Below are 19,160 nucleotides of genomic sequence, written 5' to 3'. Positions count from 1 at the left end.
TATTATTATTATTATTATTATTATTATTATTATTATTATTATTATTATTATTATTATCTTTTATTTATAAAGTGCTGTAAATTTACACAGCACTGTTCATACAGTCTTTTTAATTAGACGATTCCCTGCCCTCAGGCTTACAGTCTAAAAAGACACCACACAAAAGGAGAAGGGAGTAGTGGTGGGGAAGGGGATGAGGTCCAGCAGTTCCTCTCTACCTCCAAGGCCTGGACCAAGGCAGATGGACTGGAGGGAGGACTTGGAGGGGGCACCCGGATATGAACCTGGGACCTCTTGATTTTGAGGGTTAAATAGGTGTAAAGGATTAATGGGAATTTTAAGAAAATGTTTAACATTATCCAACACTCCTTGGCTGTGTATGTTAGACATTTCCAGTGTGACTTTTGCTGGTATTTCACTGAAGTAAATATGAGGTAAAGTAGAAAACAGCAATTTTTTAGTATGCAGACATTCATAGGTTCAGTTCAGTCCTCCACTTCTTGGTCAGGGTGCAGTTTATGCCTGTAATGTGGCACTATTTACAGTACTGCTTTAGTGGACAACATGTCTGTTTCAGTATAAGGCAAGCTACTTTTGTAACAGTGATCTTCCATCCCAAGCACTTGCAAATGTGAGAACCTGCTGCTTGGAATACTTTTACTGTGGTCCTTGTAATGCCTGACTCTGAAAATCAGAATATTCTGAAAACCTTTTTCTCAAAAGGATAAACCCGTGTTTGAGAAGCCACTGATAATCAGTGTGCATCCTGAACTCCAGTTCTGGCTTCTAATGATGGCCATGCAGAGACTAACAGAGTCCATGCCATTTGGTCTGACTAGGCCCTTTAGGATAGTTCTGTGCAGATTCAGAATGTTTGGGAGCTGTCTCCCAACTTCTTAGATTTTGTACCTTAATGCAGGTATTAATGTTCTGCTCAAGAATGAATTGATGGAATCTATGAATTATTTGTGCATTCAAATGCTTTTTTTTTTTAAAAAAAAGAGATTTGTGCTTGACTTTCTGTTTTAGAACAAAATAACAGAAGTCTCATTAGATGGATGTTCCAACAGATTCCTATAACACAATATGGTACAATGGAATAATTCAGAGTAAATTAGTTTATGAAGGAAGCAAATTATTTAAAATAACATAAACTCTGTTGTCAGTTTAAGCCATTGTAAAACTATGTATTTCTTTATTAAGTATTTAAGAAGGAAGCAAACACTTATTGGTGTTTTGGATACATTTCAGAATTGCTACTGATGTTGACTAACTTTAACCCAAATTCTATGGCACATGGTTAAACTTTCAGAATTAAGATCTTTCAACAGTTGTATAGGAAAGGGAATTCCAACAAATGAAGCCTATCACAATGCTGCAGAAATTTTAAAAAGTTGCTACCTCTTTCCTCTGTACATTCATTCAGCTTTGAACAGTGTGGGATCAGTAATGTTGAAGGGTTGCTATCTCTTTTCACCATATCTGAAGCATCTTAGATAATTGTACTATGGAGCAGCAGAGAAGAGAAATTAATTACTTTGCAGTTTCATTATAAACTTGGTTTAGTGTTTACTTTAAAAAGGTGGCCATGTGAGTCTGGCAATCATTTTGTCCCAATTGCAGTTTATAGGAGGAAATAATTGGTGGGGGACTTGAGGTGGACTACCAGACTTTCAAACTGTGAATTTGTTTGTGTCTCCTCTCCCTTCTCACTTTCCTTCTTGCTGACTAGAAAATTTCTCCTACCTTGGTGAGTAGGATTTTTTTTTTTAGGATGCCAACCCGTCACATCTTCATCCATTCTGCTCAGATACAGTGCATTTCCTTAGGGGAAATCCCATTCTTTAAAAGAGAATGGAGTTAGGTGAACTATGTGAGTAAGATCAATTACACAGTTGGCTCTCTGTACCCACGGATTTTTTATCCACAGAGTCAACCATCCACAGCTTGAAAAAATTAAAAAATAATATATACATTCCTAAAGCAAATCTTGTTTTTGCCATTTTATATAAAGGACACCATTTCACTATGCTATTGTATTTGATGGGACTTGAGCATCCACAGATTTTGATATCTGCATGGGGCCATGGAACCAGGCCCCAGTGGCCCAATGTAGTAGATTCATTTTTCTTTAAGTTCTGCAGACACATTTGCAGCTTTGTCCCACTCACCCACCCACCCCCCAAAAAAAAGGGGGGGAGGAAAAGGATGACAAATTACTGTGCATCTATACTTCAAAGAAAATATTTTAAAAGATAGCCCCAAATGGAAATGTACTGAATGTATGGTATGCATGGCTTCACTGAACAGAAGTGCTACTGCTGAATGTGCAAACATACATACAGTTGGTAAAAACAAGCTGTTTGGGTATCGGAGAAGTGGGTGGGCACCAGATTCTGGCATGCCTGGCTGTTTCAAGAACACAATGGCATATTTCTGCTGGCTTTTGAGGGAACATCACATAATTTCACAACACCAATAGCATGACATTTTTAAATAAAGTCTCCTGTTTTTTCTCAACTAATCTGTTACAATCACTCTTGCATAATAGGCACTGTATAATATATGCAGACCTCCCATTTTGAAGCACAGTGTTTTCCATTTTGCTGTAGTTCCAAGTTGGTATTTTATATAGTACAGGTTGGGAGCAAAACTCAACTGGTATTCTGTGTACTATTTTCATGAGTTGATAAATGGATTTACCTTACCTTATTGATTCCATCACCAAAATAGGGACAACAGAGAATACTGATCTGCTGATATAATTTTCACCTGATAGTGTATATGCATTGATGCAAATTTAGGAATATCCACTATAATTTAAATACTAATATAATTACTCTCATCATAGCGGGGAAGATTATAACCTATCTGTCTCCTCAGTTTGGTTCCAGATTCATTCTTGAAGGCCTTTGCTCTCCCACAATGTTTTTCATCTTTAAATTGGACTTGGATTGCAATTCAAATTGATGTCTTAAAATACAAAAATGTCCTCTGTAAAGTAGAATGCATGGCCGCACTAACTGGAGCACGGGGTGAAACCTACTAGTATGCATTGAGCAGAGGGTAGTGGGTTGGATTAGTAGGTGGGAGGCAAGGAAATATTCAATTTGCCTAGTTGCAGATGTTTTGCAGTCCTAAAAGCTTTTACTGCACAATATTTGCTCTTTAGGTTTTCCTTTCACCTCATCTCAAATAATTTCTAGTTCAGAGGTACTCTGCTAGTGTTTGATTTGTGAAAGTGGTACTGTGCAGTGTTCCCACTCTACAGTAGTATCATGGGGCATGTAGAGGTGGTGTCCGCTTGTATTGGTCATTTGTCATGTATTTAAACAACAACCCATCTGGTTTCTTTAGAAGTTTTAAATCCAGATAAAGCTCCATCATACTAAGTAATCCTGGGATTTGTAGCTATTTATGACTCCCCACAACAACCCTAGTGTAATGTTACCCATTTTTCTTCTTGATAACTTTTCCTATTAGAAAATACTGAACACAAAGAGGTCTATTTTATATTAAAACTGTCTCCATGTATTATGTGGGGAATGATAATTGATGGAGTAGTAACCAATTCCTGCTGTCTGTATCATTAGAATAGAGCGAGTTTCTGTGGAATATATATTTAACAGTGTAAGTAAGAAGTGCAGGAGAGATTACATGACAAAATATTTTTCTCTCTCCTCCCATTCAGTTGGCTAATTTGTTTTGTGAACTTAGTAATTTTTTCATGTCAATTAGAAATTTATTTTTATTTTTGCAGGGAAAAACTGAGTGTGAATAAATGCATACATGTTACTGGTTTTAATATATTTGAGATTTTTATTTTAAAACAGATTCATATATTAAACATACTTGATTTTTACTCAGATGATTTTCTAGCTGTACATTGCATTCCTTCTTTACAAAATACAGTGTTACCCCGGGATACGAATGCGCCGCCTTACGAAATTTCCGGGTTACGAAAAAATCCAATTGAAAAAAAACTGTTCCGGGTTACGAAGGTTATTTCGGGTTACAAAAGAAATTTTGGTGCTTTTTGGCGCTTTTTCGCACCAAATCGCGGCTTTTCCCCATTAGCGCCTATGGGGTTTCGGCTTGCGAAAGCCTTTCGGGTTACGAAAGCGGCGGCGGAACGAATTATTTTCGTAACCCGGGGTAACACTGTACTGGGAAAATTACTAGTTGAAAAATGAATAGCATAGAGTATTGTTTTAAAAAAAAGAAAACCTTTGTCTGTTTTTGGTTAGAGTTCTGGAGCATTAACCGGCGTACCAATTTCTGGGGTAAGTTCCCTAAATCATGGTAAGATGGTTTTCTTAATACAATGAATGCTCTGCGAATTTTTGCACTGTCTGTTTGATAGAATATGTATTATTTAAAAAGTATATTTCATGGATATAAAGTCAGTTAAATGTGCGTGTTCAAAGTACAAATTTCATGTCTTAGTAATGCTTGTGTGTTAAGTTTTTCATCTATATTCCTATGTAACAGGCGAGACCATAAAGAAGGGACATTTCATGCATTCTTAAGCTGTCCATATTTAGTTAGTTAGATGTGCATAATTAGGTGCTATAACAGTCAAACAGAATAAGCCCATTATACGTCTAAGAGCATAATGCAAAATGTCTGTTGATGCCTGGGCTGTACAATTACATTTACTAAGAAACAAGAAAAACAGTTTTTAAATGAATGAGTTTGTATGGTGCTCTCTTCATTCAAAGGAGCAATTTCCAGTTCACTTCCTCTTATATAAAATGTCCAGGTGCCCCCCCCCCCCCCAAAAAAAAAAACCTTGATGAAATTGCCTTCTATATCCCATAGATGGTGTTTGGGAGTATTTGGGGGTTAATCAGTTTGGGAGGTCTGGGGTTCAAACAGTGTGTGGCCCCTATTCTGCACTTCAAACACAAGATAAACATGATGAATTCTGCACTTAGTGTCTCGGGCCCAAAACACACTGCAGAAATAATCTAGTTTTAGACTGCTTTAACGGTCCTGGCTCAGTGCTAAGGAGTCCTTAGAACTGTAGTCTGTTGTGATACCAGAGCTCTCTGATAGAGTTGGCTAAATGTCTCATAGAACTACAGTTCCCAGAATTCCCTAGCATTGAGCCAGAACCATTAAAGCGATCTCAAAATTGATTATTTCTGCAGTGTGTTTTGGACTTCACTCTTCTAGAATTTTTAGAAAAGATAGTACTGCATATACTCATGTATAAGTCTAGAAATTTTAGTAAAAAACATGACCACAAAAACCTGGGTTCCTACACTTTAACTCTTATCAGTGGAATAGCAGAAGGTGAGAATTTAGTCTACCCAGGAGCATCTAAAGAGGGACCAACCCCCCTCTATGCTTCAGTGCTTTTTCTGGCCATTTTGAATGCCTCAGTCTGAAAATGGGGGCAAATTGGGGTTTGAAAGATTGGAATAAGACATTTGTGTATGCTTGTCAACTTTTCTGGGTTAAAATCAGGCAAAGTTATCACATTAAAGTTCATAGAATCAAAGAGAAGAGACTCCAGGGGCCACCCAGTTAAAGGCAACAATCACTGCTAACGTAGTCACCAGTTTCTTTGTTTTTTCCTTTTTATCCTTTTGTACATGTGTGCGGTTTCTTAGACCAGCCTCTACCTGGTCACCTCCCACACACACACACACACACACACACACACACAGTGACCATTTACTCCTCATCCATCCAGCCTTTAGTGTGAACACAAACAGTTATGACTGTTGGAATTTTGTAAGATTTTGGTATTGTTTTTCTTTGCTTTGTTCTTTACATCCTTTGTTGTATGCCGCTAAGTTTTACTTTCGACTTATCCATGGATCATATCAAAATTCATAATTTTGGCACTCAAAACCTGTTCTTGACTTATACATGAGGTTGCCTTATGGCCAAGTATATATGGATGGTAAAAGTTAAAATAGTAATTTTCCTTAAGAACAAAAGTAAGCATCTTTGTCTGAGAATGAGAAATAGTTCATATTTATAATAATTATATAAAAAAATAAATAATGACAGATTTTGATTGTATGATTGTATGTTAATGTTTTCTAATTTGTTAAATGGAAAATTTAATAATTAAAAAAAATTCATTTCCTTAATGAAATTGTGCAATTATCAGACACAAAATTTCCCATTCCTGTCCATTTTAGCTCGGTCACCCAATACATTCCATTTCTTTGATTTTGTCTAGCTTCCTAATTAATGTTTCTCACTTTCCACCTTCCTAATATATGTGTTTTGCTGCTTTGCACTTTCCTTTCATCTCTCAACACATCAGCAGCTTAACGTTCTCTTGACTTTAGTCCAGTTGTATCTCATAATTATTTTCTGTTGTATCCCAGTAGCTGTTTGCTTTCTGACCTAGGAGTGTAATCTTCTGGTGCTATATTTTATTTCATTTTGGATTGCATGGAGGCTTTGGTAGACCTGAGCCACAGAAAGGATTTAGGGATTACTTACATCTGATGAACCACTCTTTCCCACCCTTGCTTTAAATTTAAAAGCTTATCTATTTCTATTAGTGCTTTTCTCTCTCTGCTGCATTAGTGTGACAACTAGACAGAGATTGGGTCAAATTAAAAGAAAAATATAATTGATCTGACTTCAGCAATCAATATACAAGTGTGTTTTAGCTAAACATTAAGCATTGTTTTTCCTTCCAGTGCTTAGGTGACCAGTCTGCTGCTTTAGTGGGACAAATGTGCTTTAAAGATGGTCAAGCAAAAAATACGTGAGTATGGACATGAGAAATGGTATTAAATCATCTTTGATATGATGCAAGAATCTTAGGAGTATGCAGTTCAACATAACCAATGTAGCATAGTCACTAGGAGACCCAAGCTATGAATGAGGAAGTTCCTAGTTTGATATTACTTCTGCCATATGCTGGCTATTAGAATCATAGAATTGTAGAGTTGGAAGAGACCACAGGGGCCATCCAGTCCAACCCCCTGCCATGCAGGAAATCTCAATCAAAGCATCTCTGACAGATGGCCATCCAGCCTCTGCTTGAAGACCTCCAAGGAGGGAGACTTTACTACACTCCAAGGGAGTTTGTTCCACTGTCAAACAGCCCTTACTGTCAGGAAGTTCCTCCTAATGTTCAGGTGGAATCTCTTTTCCTGGAGCTTGCATCCATTGCTCCAGGTCCTAGTCTCTGGAGCAGCAGAAAACAAACTTGCTCCCTCCTCAATATGACATCCCTTCAAATATGTAAACAAGGTTATCATATCACATCTTAATCTTCTTTTCTCCAGACTAAACACCCTCAGCTCCTTAAGTCGTTCCTCATAGGACATGGTTTCCAGACCCTTCACCATTTTAGTCGCCCTCCTTTGGATATGCTCCAGTTTCTCAACATCCTTTTTAAACTGTGGTGCCCAGAACTGGACACAATATTCCAGGTGGGGCCTGACCAAAGCAGAATACAGTGGCACTATTACTCCTCTTGATCTAGACTATACTTTTATTGATGCCGCCTAAAATTGCATTGGCCTTTTTAGCTGCCGCATCACACTGTTGACTCATGTTCAACTTGTGGTCTACTTGGACTCCTAGATTCCTTTCACATGTAGTTTCATTCAGCCACATGTCCCCCATCCTATATCTGTGCATTTTATTTTTCTGCCCTAAGTGCAATACCTTACATTTCTTTGTGTTGAATTTCATTTTGTTAGCTTTGGCCCAGCTTTCTAGTCTATTTAGGTCATTTTCAATTTTGATCCCGTCCTCTGGAGGAGCTATTCCTCCTAATTTGGTGTCATATGCAAATTTGATAAGTATGCTCCCAATTCTGTCATCCAGGTCATTGATAACGATGTTGAATAACACTGGCCCCAGGACAGAGCCATTACATTTGTTTGTTTGTTTATTTGCGGTATTTACAGTGGTACCCCGGGATACGAATTGATCGCGTTACGAAATTTCCGGGGTACGAAAAAGTTAGCTTGGAAAAAACTGTTCCGGGTAACGAAAGATTTTTCGGGTTACGAAATTTTTTTCGGTGTGTTTCGGCGCTTTTTGGCACGAAATTTAAAAGCCGCGGCTTTCCAGCGCTAGCGGAAAGCCTTTTTTCGGGTTGCGAAATCTTTCGGGTTACGAACGGCGCCGCGGAACGAATTAAATTCGTAACCCAGGGTACCACTGTATATCCCATTCTTTAGCCCTTACATATTTATTACTCTTAGGTGGGTACTACTTGAATCTGTCCCATCCAGAATATAGTTTGTAATAATGACCTATCTTACAGATTTGTTGTAAAAAATTCAAGCTAATAGGTAAAGGGCTTTGAAAACTAATTTTGTATCATCCCAGACAGCTGTGTGGCACTTCTTTGGGGGACTTTGGTAGTTAATCAGAGTAGCTACTCTGTGCATTTGTGTAAGTTGATTTGATGGATTGGTTTAAATGGCTATATAAGTTGAAATGCATTTGAAGTGTGAGATGATATTGTTTAGATACAGTGTCGCTGTCAGATGAGAAGTGTCAGATATAATACTATTTAGATACAGTGTGCTCCCATTTCCTTTCCAAGTCTCCCAAATGTGGCACAGAGTATTCCAAGTCCAGTGTAGTGGGGAGAACAGGCAGGCCAAGAAAATGGTGGTTTGGATAGAACATGGACAAGGGTGGCTCTGCAGGTCCTTGACTAGCAAGGCAATCCCTGTTTGCAAGCCACTCATTCTCTTCCATATCTTGGCTAGTTTGTGATCTGGAAAGTGCACACACTCCAGTCACCCAAGAGCTAGTTGCTTCTGAGCTGGTTGGCTTCCCTGAGCAAACTAATTATACTGAATAAAGGTTGCCCTTTTATCCCTTTTGTAGAGTGTTATGGAATATATTCAGTGGCAAACTGTCTGAAACAGTTTTCCCAACTCACTAAGTGAACGTAATATTTAAAGCATGCAACAGTATTTTGCACAATATGGCCTACTGGCCTAGCCACCAGTCCTGAATGATGGGTAGTTGGAGAATGGGTTCCATTGATGCTGTGGATGACCAATGATGGTGGCTGGAGAATGAGTTTCATTGCTTCCCTACACTGCTACCTCCTCAGAATAGAAATATTATTGCCATTTCTAGGTAAACGAGTTCACTTGCTTTTATGTATTCTAACATCACTAACGTACATACTTGACGAGACTGCAGTCTGGTCATGTATGTATGCTAGTGATGTTTTTCTTGTACTTTGTTTCGTAGGAAACTAATAAGTTTTGCCATTTTCACTGTAGGTATGGAACAGGCTGCTTCTTACTTTGCAATACAGGTCAAAAGGTTAGTGCTGTGAATTAAACATCTTGGCAGTTCTGATAAATATCTGCTTTTTGCAAAGAAATAAATCTTCCTGTGCAATTCCCTCTTTTAAAAAAAAATCCTGTTGAGCTGTAAAACAATGTTTTCCCATGCATTTCGCATGTTCTTTACAACGTATACACTTAATAAGAGCTCAACAGAATTATAAGATGAACCAAAGAAAAAATATTCTTGAATATCCAAAATAAAGATAAAGTGGCAGATTTTCACATAATGCAGTACTTGTACTATGAAATGGATGCATATACCAGTGTATTGTTTTGTTTTCAGCCTGCGTTTTCTGAGCATGGCCTTCTGACCACTGTGGCTTACAAACTGGGCAGAGAGAAACCTGTATATTATGCATTAGAAGTAGGTATAACTGTTTCCTGTATTGCATGGGTTTTTGAAGCTAACCCTTTATTCTTTGGGATTTTTTCATGTTGTACAAGGACTTGTATATTCTACAACTATAGGTAGGCTAGCTGACATAGGGGCGAAATAGACTGGCAAAAGGGGCGGCTTCAAGCCACTCCTTCCAAAGCCAGATTGGGGCTGGGGCAACTGCATGCCGCAGCCCTAATCCCCCTTGTAGCTTCCTGAAAGAGGACCAGCAAATAACCGCTCCTTTTTTGGGTGGCAAAAAGCCGGCTTTTCTACCTTCCAGCTTCATGTCACTCTGGTGGCATGCGGTGTGTAGACGCCACACTGCCGGAGTGACATGGAGCAGCCTCCATGTAAACGGCCAGGTAGCTTCCGGGCAACTTGGGAGCATGCAGCGTGTAAATACTGTGCTCCCAAGCTGCCCAGAAGGTGGCACAAAGAGGCCCTATAATTTCCTGGCATCTCCTTGATGTCACTGGCTGTGTTCTGTGACTTTAAAAGAGGTTTTCCACTAGAGACCATTTCAGATATGCATATGTATATATGTCTATTACTTTATTGCCAGATGTTTTAAGTTTGATAACAGCTGAATGTATAAATGTATTCCACTTAAACAAGAGTCTTGGAAGGATTGGAAAAGATGCAAAATAATATGAAAATTTAATGTGCTCTTGGGGCCACTTCACATGTGCAAGCCACAATTTTCTGTCATGAAGTAAAGAACACAGGGATATGAATCAGCCCTGATTCTGGTTGCTTAAATTATCTGTTCTAGTAATAGATGTCATTGTTGTTGTTTACTTTATTTATACCCTGTGTTTTCCCCAAAACTGGGTTTTGGGGCAGCTGTTCCCAGGATCACGGAAAACCTCCTCTTTCAGTCCCCAGATCTGAGTAGCTATATGATATGTTCCTTGAGACTTGAGGGTACTTTAATTGTGAGTTCAGGGAATTTCTGTTTTGCCTTTAATGTTATTGTCCTTTATGAATAAGGAAGAGTTAACCAATTAATTATTTGTGTGTTCTCTTACTTTTAGGGATCTGTTGCCATTGCTGGAGCTGTTGTTCGTTGGTTAAGAGACAATCTTGGTATTGCAAAGTCTTCAGATGAAGTTGGTGAATATCAATAATTTGTCTTAAATAGGTTGTTGTGGAAAAATAATTACCATGGTCGTCTTCTTGCTAAGGCTAAAACTGAACATATGTTTTCCTTTTTCTCTGAGTGGGATATATGCCTGCATTTAGTAAGGCTGGTCATATAGTGTACCATGGTATTCATTAAAGAAGTGGGAGAGAAAATTTAAAAGGAGCTGTATCAGTTGGTATGCTGAGTCTTTTATATTGCATTTGCAAATTAAAAAAAAAAACAAATAGGGAGATTTTCTCGGGTTACTGCTTAGCAGCACGATTGGGGGTTTGTTATGTGCGTGTTTGTTTTTCAAGCTTTCAATTATTGTGACTCAATAAGGCTGTATATCCTTTTTCATGAAAGTAACTATAATTGAACTTAGGGAAACAAAGTTTTGTGTACTCATGTATAGTACCAGTAAAAATCCCATTAACAGTATAAAGTGTAGCAAATATATGCCCCTAGAAGCACAAATAATAATATTGTTCATTGATGTATTATTATTAGTAGTAGTAATACCTAGAATTGAGACTCTTACTTTTTAATTTATGTAATTTGTGTGACAGCTTTCCATACGCTGAAGTCACCTTCCCCAACCTAATGCCCTCCAGATATTTTGGCTTCAACTCCTGTTAGGCCCAACCAGCATAGACAATGCTCAGGAATCCTAGAAGTTGTAATCCAGCACATCTGGAAATACCAGATGTTCTGGAGGCTTTAAAAAAACAATCCTGATTATCTGACCTTTAAATGTAAGTGGCTGTTGCTGTGCAAAGATAAGTTCTATTTTGGATTTAATTTTAGAGAAACTTGCTGCTGCTGTAGGCACTTCTTATGGCTGCTACTTTGTCCCAGCATTCTCAGGATTATATGCACCATACTGGGAACCCAGTGCTAGAGGGTAAGGATATCTGAATAAATGTTCAATTTAAAGTATTGAAGGCTTCTCTCATTCTGATATTAACAGAAGACTTGTAACCAAGGATTGAAGGAATTTATACCAGCAGACTGTGTGTATTAGCCATAATGGCTTAAACCATATGTGACAATAATATACTTGTTTATTAATTGTGGATCACACATGGAGCAAAAGGAGGATAGTTTAAAGGGCAATGTTTGTCAGGATATGAGTGTTGAACACTTCCCTTTTCCTTCTTGTATGCTATCATGCCATGTCACTTTTTCTCAACTGGGCTGTAATAATGGAAGTGAACCTAGCTAAGAGAGAAGCACTGAGATAAGAGGCTTCAGGAAAGTATAGGATGGAAGTGAGCACTTTATGACTTTTACTGATCTTTAATCAGGCCTCACGCATACCTCAACCTGGTTATGTGATTGGTTTAGACTCTAGTTATATACAGGGGTGCCTCCATTTTATGTCACCTTATCTTGAGTTTCACTGATGGAATACCCTAACTTCAATACAATGGATTACTGTGGCAACCATATGAAATCATATTAAATTAATATTTTAATTAATTTATCCTAACTACTGTGTTTGCTTTTTACCCTTTTTTTCCTGCAGAATCATTTGTGGCCTTACTCAGTTTACAAATAAAAACCATATTGCCTTTGCTGCACTAGAAGCTGTTTGCTTTCAAACACGAGAGGTACGATTGATGCATGTAATCTATATTACTTTGATAATGTGTATCTCTGGGTCTCTTGTATGCATTTCTGTAGGCCACAATATTAAATATGTAATTGAACTTAGCTAATTTCACATGCTTAGAATCTCACACAGGTGCCATTGGAACTTTCAAATATGGTTTCTTTTCTTTCATTTTTTGAGCTTTGCTTGTTCACTATTCTTTTTTGCTGAAGTATTAATGCTAAGGATTTCTGTCTTTTTGTGGTCCTTTTCTGGCTTTTTTTAATCAGATATTTCAAACTCATTTAAGTCATTAGCATGTCCTTTTGTCTATTTGTCCTTTTTTTCTTTAAATTTCAGCTACCTAAAATAAGGCATTGTTCTATTATGCTTCCATCATAGTTTGAAATAATACGTCCAGTCAAGAGTCTTATTACTGTTTTGCTAGCACAATACTTATTTTTTCCTGTTGAAAAGGCTTTTGTGAAATTTAAAATATGTAAATGGTTTATTTCAAGATTTTGGATGCAATGAACAAAGACTGTGGAATACCATTAAGTCAGTTACAAGTTGATGGAGGAATGACTAACAACAAGATTCTTATGCAGCTCCAAGCTGACATTCTTTGTATTCCAGTAGGTAAGAGAACTATCTGTCCTTTTTCATTTAGAACTACTACTTAAAAGACCAAAGCAATATTATTCAGTTCTAGATTTATATTACAAGTATTTCCTGTAGTTGCTGATATTAGGATTCTCCGTCATGTTTCTTAAGGATGAGTCTTAAACCACCTAAAAAAACTGTGCCGCTCACATCTTACATGCATACCTTTCATCAATGAATTCCATCTTCTTGTACTGTTGTGTATATGTGGCTAGTAGCTACATTATATACCACTTCAAAGCTGGTTAAGTGTCCCTTCCCTCAAAGAACTGCCTCTGACAATATGTATGCTATAATCCTGTCCCATTATTTCAAGGAAGGGGCAGTTGAACCCTCTTAGAACATTGTCTCTATCTCAGGAATTGTGTCTTTGGGTTCACAAACTGAACTGAACTGAACTGTTTGTTGTTTTGTTTTGTTTTGTTTGTTTTTTGCAAAATGGACTTCTTGCCAGTCCATTGTTGACTTTTGGGTGGCTTATGTTGATTCCATTCTTAGTATCATAATAACGTTAGTACATGATGCAAAGTAGCCTTGGTAAGATGTCACTTCCTTAAGACATTCACAATCCAGTGGCAGTTCTTACGGGTTTAATACAGGTTGCAAGCAACAAATTTGGGCACTACTGGTGGTAGCTAGAAAAAAACTTGCATGTGAATTTTAATACATAGAATAACTCTCATCTATTTTTAAAAAATCTTCCATGTTATTTGTCCTTCCAATGTTATTTCTGTCCCTTATTTCTACCTGATGTTCATCAGGGAATGCAAACTTCTCCCTTTTCCTTAACTTGCTTTAAAATAATGAATGAGTGTAGTGCCTTGGATAAATACTTTTCCCTGGTTGATAGTTTCATCCACCTCTACCAGAAGGTGTAGAAAACAAAAATAGGATATTGCTTTGTGTTCATACTTTGTTACGTTATAAATATTTTTAAGCAATTCATAAGCATCCTTATTTACATCTTTTTAGTAAAACCATCTATGCCTGAAACTACAGCACTGGGAGCAGCCATGGCAGCAGGGGCTGCTGAAGGAGTAGGTGTCTGGAGTCTGAATCTTGATGACCTTACGGCAGTAACAAATGAATGTTTTGAGCCAAAGATCAACCCTGAAGGTAAAAGGGGAAATTAAATCATGATTCCCAATATCTACAAATGTATCAAAGCCATGGTACTGGCCCATTCATATCAGTTTTAAAACAGAATGATAGAGGAGAACACAAAGGAAATATAGTCTAACCACTGCCATGAAGGAGTCCTACCAGTTCAGATAGACTATCACAGTGTGTGTGTGCGTGCGTGCCTGTTAGTGCTACAGCTGTCTAATTTGGAGTATAGGAACCTTCTTTCTGAATGTGCATGAAATAGGGGTAGGCCAATACTGCTGATCTTTTGATAACTACATTTAGAGGGTTTTGAAATCAGGGAATTGGAATGAAAATATTATTTATGATTTCAGAAAGCGAGTATCGCTATAGCAGGTGGAAGAAAGCTGTAAAGAAGTCAATGGGCTGGGAGACATCAGAACCTCAAGGAGATGGTAAGCAGTTACTCAATTGTGAAAGGTTTGTTTTCTAATAATAGTTACCTTCTGCAAGGAAAGGGTTTTGTAAAGAGAAGTTCACTTATCCACCTTTTTTAAAAAAATGAAACTTTTCAGCTAACAAATAACAGTGAACAACAAACTGTATTAGTATTATCCTTCTCTTTTTTATAAGAGTCCAGGGTGGCTAATATTCTACCTAAAAGCATAGAGCTAAAATTACAAATACATTTTTAATAGTGTCCATTTGCTGATCTGGTGGTATTGGTATTATTTATTATAATCTAGCATAATTGCGAATCTTTTAGCAAGTGTACAAAAAAGTGGGATTATGGGGAAAGATATTCACTAAAAAAGAAAAGTAAGATCACAACTTTCCATCATTTAGAATCTATTAAAATCAATGTTGTGATAGTATCAGGTTGGAAGTATTTTCTTAACTTACTTCAGAAATACCTAAATATCGGTCCTCTAGTGAGAAAGCACCTTCCTCTGGCTGCATGTAGAGATGGAAAAAAATAAGAAAAAATTGTGGGGGACAGTTGCACATATCTTATTTTGCCTGTGTGGCTCTGTCCTCTTCAACCAAATGACTTAGATGCAGATGTGTTTTTCTGCTTGATGCTGAAGATTAACCACATATACCGTATATACTCGACTATAAGTAAAAATAATTTGCCCCCAAATGGTCCCCAGAATCCTGGGGTAGACGTATACAAGGGTCAGTGGGGTCCTCCAACCAAGCGCCCAGCTGGGGCGACACTGGGAATGGCACGCGTTTGCCCCTCGCAGCCTTCTCTCCAGCCGGCCTCCCTCCTCCTGAGAAGAGAAGCCTGCTAGAGAGAAGACTGGGAAAGGCGCGTGTGTGTCCCTGCAGCCTTCTCATCAGCTGGGCTCCTTCCTCCTGAGGAGGAGGGAGCCGGGCTGGAGGGAAGGCTGGGAAGGGCGCGCGTGCATCCCTGCAGCCTTTTCTCCATGCGGGCTCCCTCCTCATGAGGAGGCCTCATGAGAAGGCAGCCTGTCTGGAGAGAAGCCTGGGAAGGGCATCCCTCGCAGGGACGTAGCCAGAATTTTAGGAAGGGGGGGTCCAGACTAAGTGCCACCATTATAATGGGGCTTGAGTGCGGCGGCGCAGCAACACGCACCATTCATTTTTCTAACGGAAGGGGGGTCTGGACCCCAAGAACTCCCCCCCCCTTGGCTACGTCCCTGTCCCTAGCAGGCTTCTCTCTAGGCGGTCTCCCTCCTCATGAGGAGGCCTCATGAGAAGGCAGCCTGGCTGGAGAGAAGCCTGGGAAGGATGTCCCTCGCAGGCTTCTCTCCAGGCGGTCTCCCTCCTCATGAGGAGGCCTCCTGAGAAGGCAGCCCGGCTAGAGAGATGCTGATTGTCCCGGAGCCTCTCCCCAGCTGGGCTGCCCCCTTAAGACTGACCCTCAACTTATCCACGGGTCATATACAAATCCCCATTTCTGCTCCCAAAAGTTGACCTCGACTTATACATGGGGTCGACTTATACACGAGTATATACAGTATTACTCTGACTGAGCCGAAATCTGGGTTGAATTGATGGAAAGAACCTGTAAGTACAGTGGTGCCTCGGGTTACGAAAATAATTCGTTCCGCGGCCGCTTTCGTAACCCGAAAAGCCTTCGTAAGCCGAATTGCCATAGGCGCTAATGGGGAAAAGCCGCGATTCCGTGTAAAATAGCGCCAAAAAGCACCAAAAGTTTTTTCGTAACCCGAAAAAACATTCGTAACCCGGAACAATAATTCCCTATGGGATTTTTTCGTATCCCGAAAATTTCGTAAGCTGGGTATTTCGTATCCCGAGGAACCACTGTATCCTTCCCCCTTATGCACAGACTAGGTTTCTGTTTTACAGGTTGAGTCTTCCTTATCTGAAGTGCTTAGGACCACAAGTCTTTTACATTTTTGATTTTTTTAGATTTTGGAATATTTGCATTCATGAAATTCATTTATGTTTTGTATACATCTTATACTCATAGCCTGAAGGCAATTTTTTTTTTTGCTGTTGTTAACTACCCTCAAGTAGACCACGATTTATGGCAGCCCTATGGATGAGGCATCTCATGTCTTCAACTGCTCTTCTCAGGTCATGTAAATTCAGGCCTGTGACCTCCTTCACTGAGTCTATCCATCTGGCGTGCAGTCTTCCTGTCTTTCTGCTGCCTTCTACCTACCCTAGCATTATAGTCTTTTCTAGTGAGTCATGCCTTTTCATGAAATGGCTAAAGTACAGCAGTCTCCATTTAGTCTCTGTGTCTTCCAGGGAGAGTTGAGGCTTAATCTGTTCAAGGACCCATTAGTTTGTCCAGTGTATCCTCAGTTGTCTTATCCAGCACATCTCAAATTAGTTCATTTTTTTTCTATTTGCTTTTTTCACTGCCAGCGCTCACATTTGTACAATGATGGGGAATACAATATATTAGACAACTCTGACTTTAGTGTTCAGTTCTCTATATTTACATTTTAAAATCTTGTCTAGTTTTTTCATGGCTCCCTTCCCATTCCTAAAAATCTTTTTTCTTGACTGCAGTCAACATTCTTATCAATGTAGGTAAAGTTAATCATATAAAGAACAAAGAGGTCTTACTAGGATTTATGGAGACAATTATCAACTCTTTAACTATTTTGATTTCTTCATTATCTTAGCTGAACTTGTGTACCATGTATAGTTGTCTATACATCAAGGAATTTATGCCCAAAAATCGACACCAAAATTCTAGATCGACTTATTTACAGGTCAGTATAGTAAAGTGATAGCAGCTCTTTCAGATTTCCCCATGCAGTTGGCAGAGCAGTTTATTAAGCAAACACACAGAGTCCCTCTCCTACCTACTGTCTTAGGAGTGAAAGACAAAACAAAAGCTGAAACGATGAAGCAAAAAGCCTCAGTTAGATTCTCTTTTGATGCACACTCACATATACACACTGAAGGAACCTCCAAGTTTTACCAGCGACTATGCATCGGTCATGGCAAAATCCATCATTTTGGCCCCAAAACCTGCCCTCGACTTATACATGAGGTCAACTTATAGTCGAATATATACCGTACATCTTCTGTGGTCATTATTTTTGTTTTCTTTATGTTCAGCAGTACTTTCTTCTTTTATCTTCCTTAGTAATTGTTCCAAGACTTTATCATGTCATCTGCATGTCTTGGGTCTTCCTAGCTTCACTCCTTTTCCTTCTGAGTCTAACCCTTCTCTTCATATGATATTTTCTGCATACAAGTTGATTACATAGAGTGATGAATGCAGCCTTGTACACAACATTTTTAATAATTTTGTGTATGAAACAAAGTTTGTTTACATTGATCAGAAAGCAAAGGTGCCACTATCTCAGCAACCCATATGGACAGTTGGATTTCAGAATATTTTGGATTTCGGAATTCTGGATAAGGGAGATTCAACCTGTAATAGGTCCCCTGGAGCAATGGACCACAAGAACGTCAAGAATGGTTAGATCTGTAGCAGAAATGTTGCTCTGGGGGGGTTGGCTGTCAAGGACAGTGCCTTCTTGTTGATGGGGAAATGGCATTGGCTTTCACATCATCCATAAATATATCCATAGAAGGCACTGAAACTAGAAAAGAGAAGTTGCTGATTCTATGTGTACAAGAAATGGTGTTGCAAAGGGATTTGGGGAAGCAGTTAATCTTGATGCAAGTTTTTAATCAAGCCCAGTGAACACCACTACTCAAGTATTCTGACCTGACAGGAGGAAGACTATGATGGAATATCTCTGTATTTGAAACACAAGAAAGTTTGAATAGGGCAGGCACACATTTTGAACTCCCTTGTGAAATGTTGGGATTTTTCCCAAAGACAAATTACATTTGCTGAAAGGCTGGTATATTTCCCTTCTGCTAACACTAAATGTTCAGCAGCAACAGCAGTAGACATGTAGGGTAAAAAAAGGTGTAAGGAAAAAGAAGTTTCAGTATTCCTTAGCAAAATTGGTGTGACTTAGTACGTGCATGCTCGCAAAGCATTCAACTACAGTTGGTCCTCCGTTTTTGTGGGGGATCCGTTCTGGAACCCCCTGCGAAAATGGAGGCTCACGCATATTCAAGCCCCATAGGCTTGAATGGGGCACACCCCTGTGTGTGTGGCCTGGGTGCGTGCGCCTTTGAAAATAGCGGAGGTCGCCCCTCTGTGGATATTTGAGGTTGCAATTCTCAGATCTGTGAGTTAGGAGAGGTGACTGTACATGCATTACTTTGTTCCTGAAGGCACAACATATGGCATAACCAACCATATTGCTACTTCTCTAGTGATGTTTACAATGCAATCCTATATATGTTTACTCATAAGTAAATACCTTTGTGTTGAAGTCTTGCATTCAGGTAAGACCTGCTGCAGTCTTGAATTTTGCAGATATATAAATTGAAAACATACACCATGCACATCAATAAATCATATTTGGTTGGAATAAATGATGATTATTCTCCCACCCTGAATAGTGATGGGTACATACAGGTATATCTCAGCTAATGAAGTAGATGTGTTCCTGGGCTTTATTTCTT

At 38.8% G+C, this 19,160-nt stretch overlaps 1 protein-coding gene across 4 annotated transcripts in view; it reads left to right on the top strand.

Annotated features, from left to right (window-relative positions):
* GK (glycerol kinase) overlaps nt 1–19,160 on the top strand; it is a 45,949-nt gene that overhangs the window by 18,607 nt on the left and 8,182 nt on the right. For 3 of the 4 annotated variants that reach the window (XM_042460219.1, XM_042460218.1, XM_042460221.1), the window contains exons 9-19: nt 1,733–1,750; nt 4,248–4,283; nt 6,672–6,739; nt 9,240–9,282; nt 9,592–9,672; nt 10,722–10,800; nt 11,618–11,714; nt 12,339–12,423; nt 12,923–13,043; nt 14,040–14,183; nt 14,528–14,608. In XM_042460219.1, coding sequence (XP_042316153.1) covers nt 1,733–1,750; nt 4,248–4,283; nt 6,672–6,739; nt 9,240–9,282; nt 9,592–9,672; nt 10,722–10,800; nt 11,618–11,714; nt 12,339–12,423; nt 12,923–13,043; nt 14,040–14,183; nt 14,528–14,608 — 853 coding nt within the window. The remainder of the gene's footprint in view (nt 1–1,732; nt 1,751–4,247; nt 4,284–6,671; nt 6,740–9,239; nt 9,283–9,591; nt 9,673–10,721; nt 10,801–11,617; nt 11,715–12,338; nt 12,424–12,922; nt 13,044–14,039; nt 14,184–14,527; nt 14,609–19,160) is intronic. The other variant, XM_042460220.1, reaches the window with a different exon arrangement.

Source organism: Sceloporus undulatus, chromosome 3 (assembly GCF_019175285.1).
Source record: "Sceloporus undulatus isolate JIND9_A2432 ecotype Alabama chromosome 3, SceUnd_v1.1, whole genome shotgun sequence".
Lineage (NCBI taxonomy): Eukaryota > Metazoa > Chordata > Lepidosauria > Squamata > Phrynosomatidae > Sceloporus > Sceloporus undulatus.
This window is presented reverse-complemented; position numbering and strand designations above follow the sequence as displayed.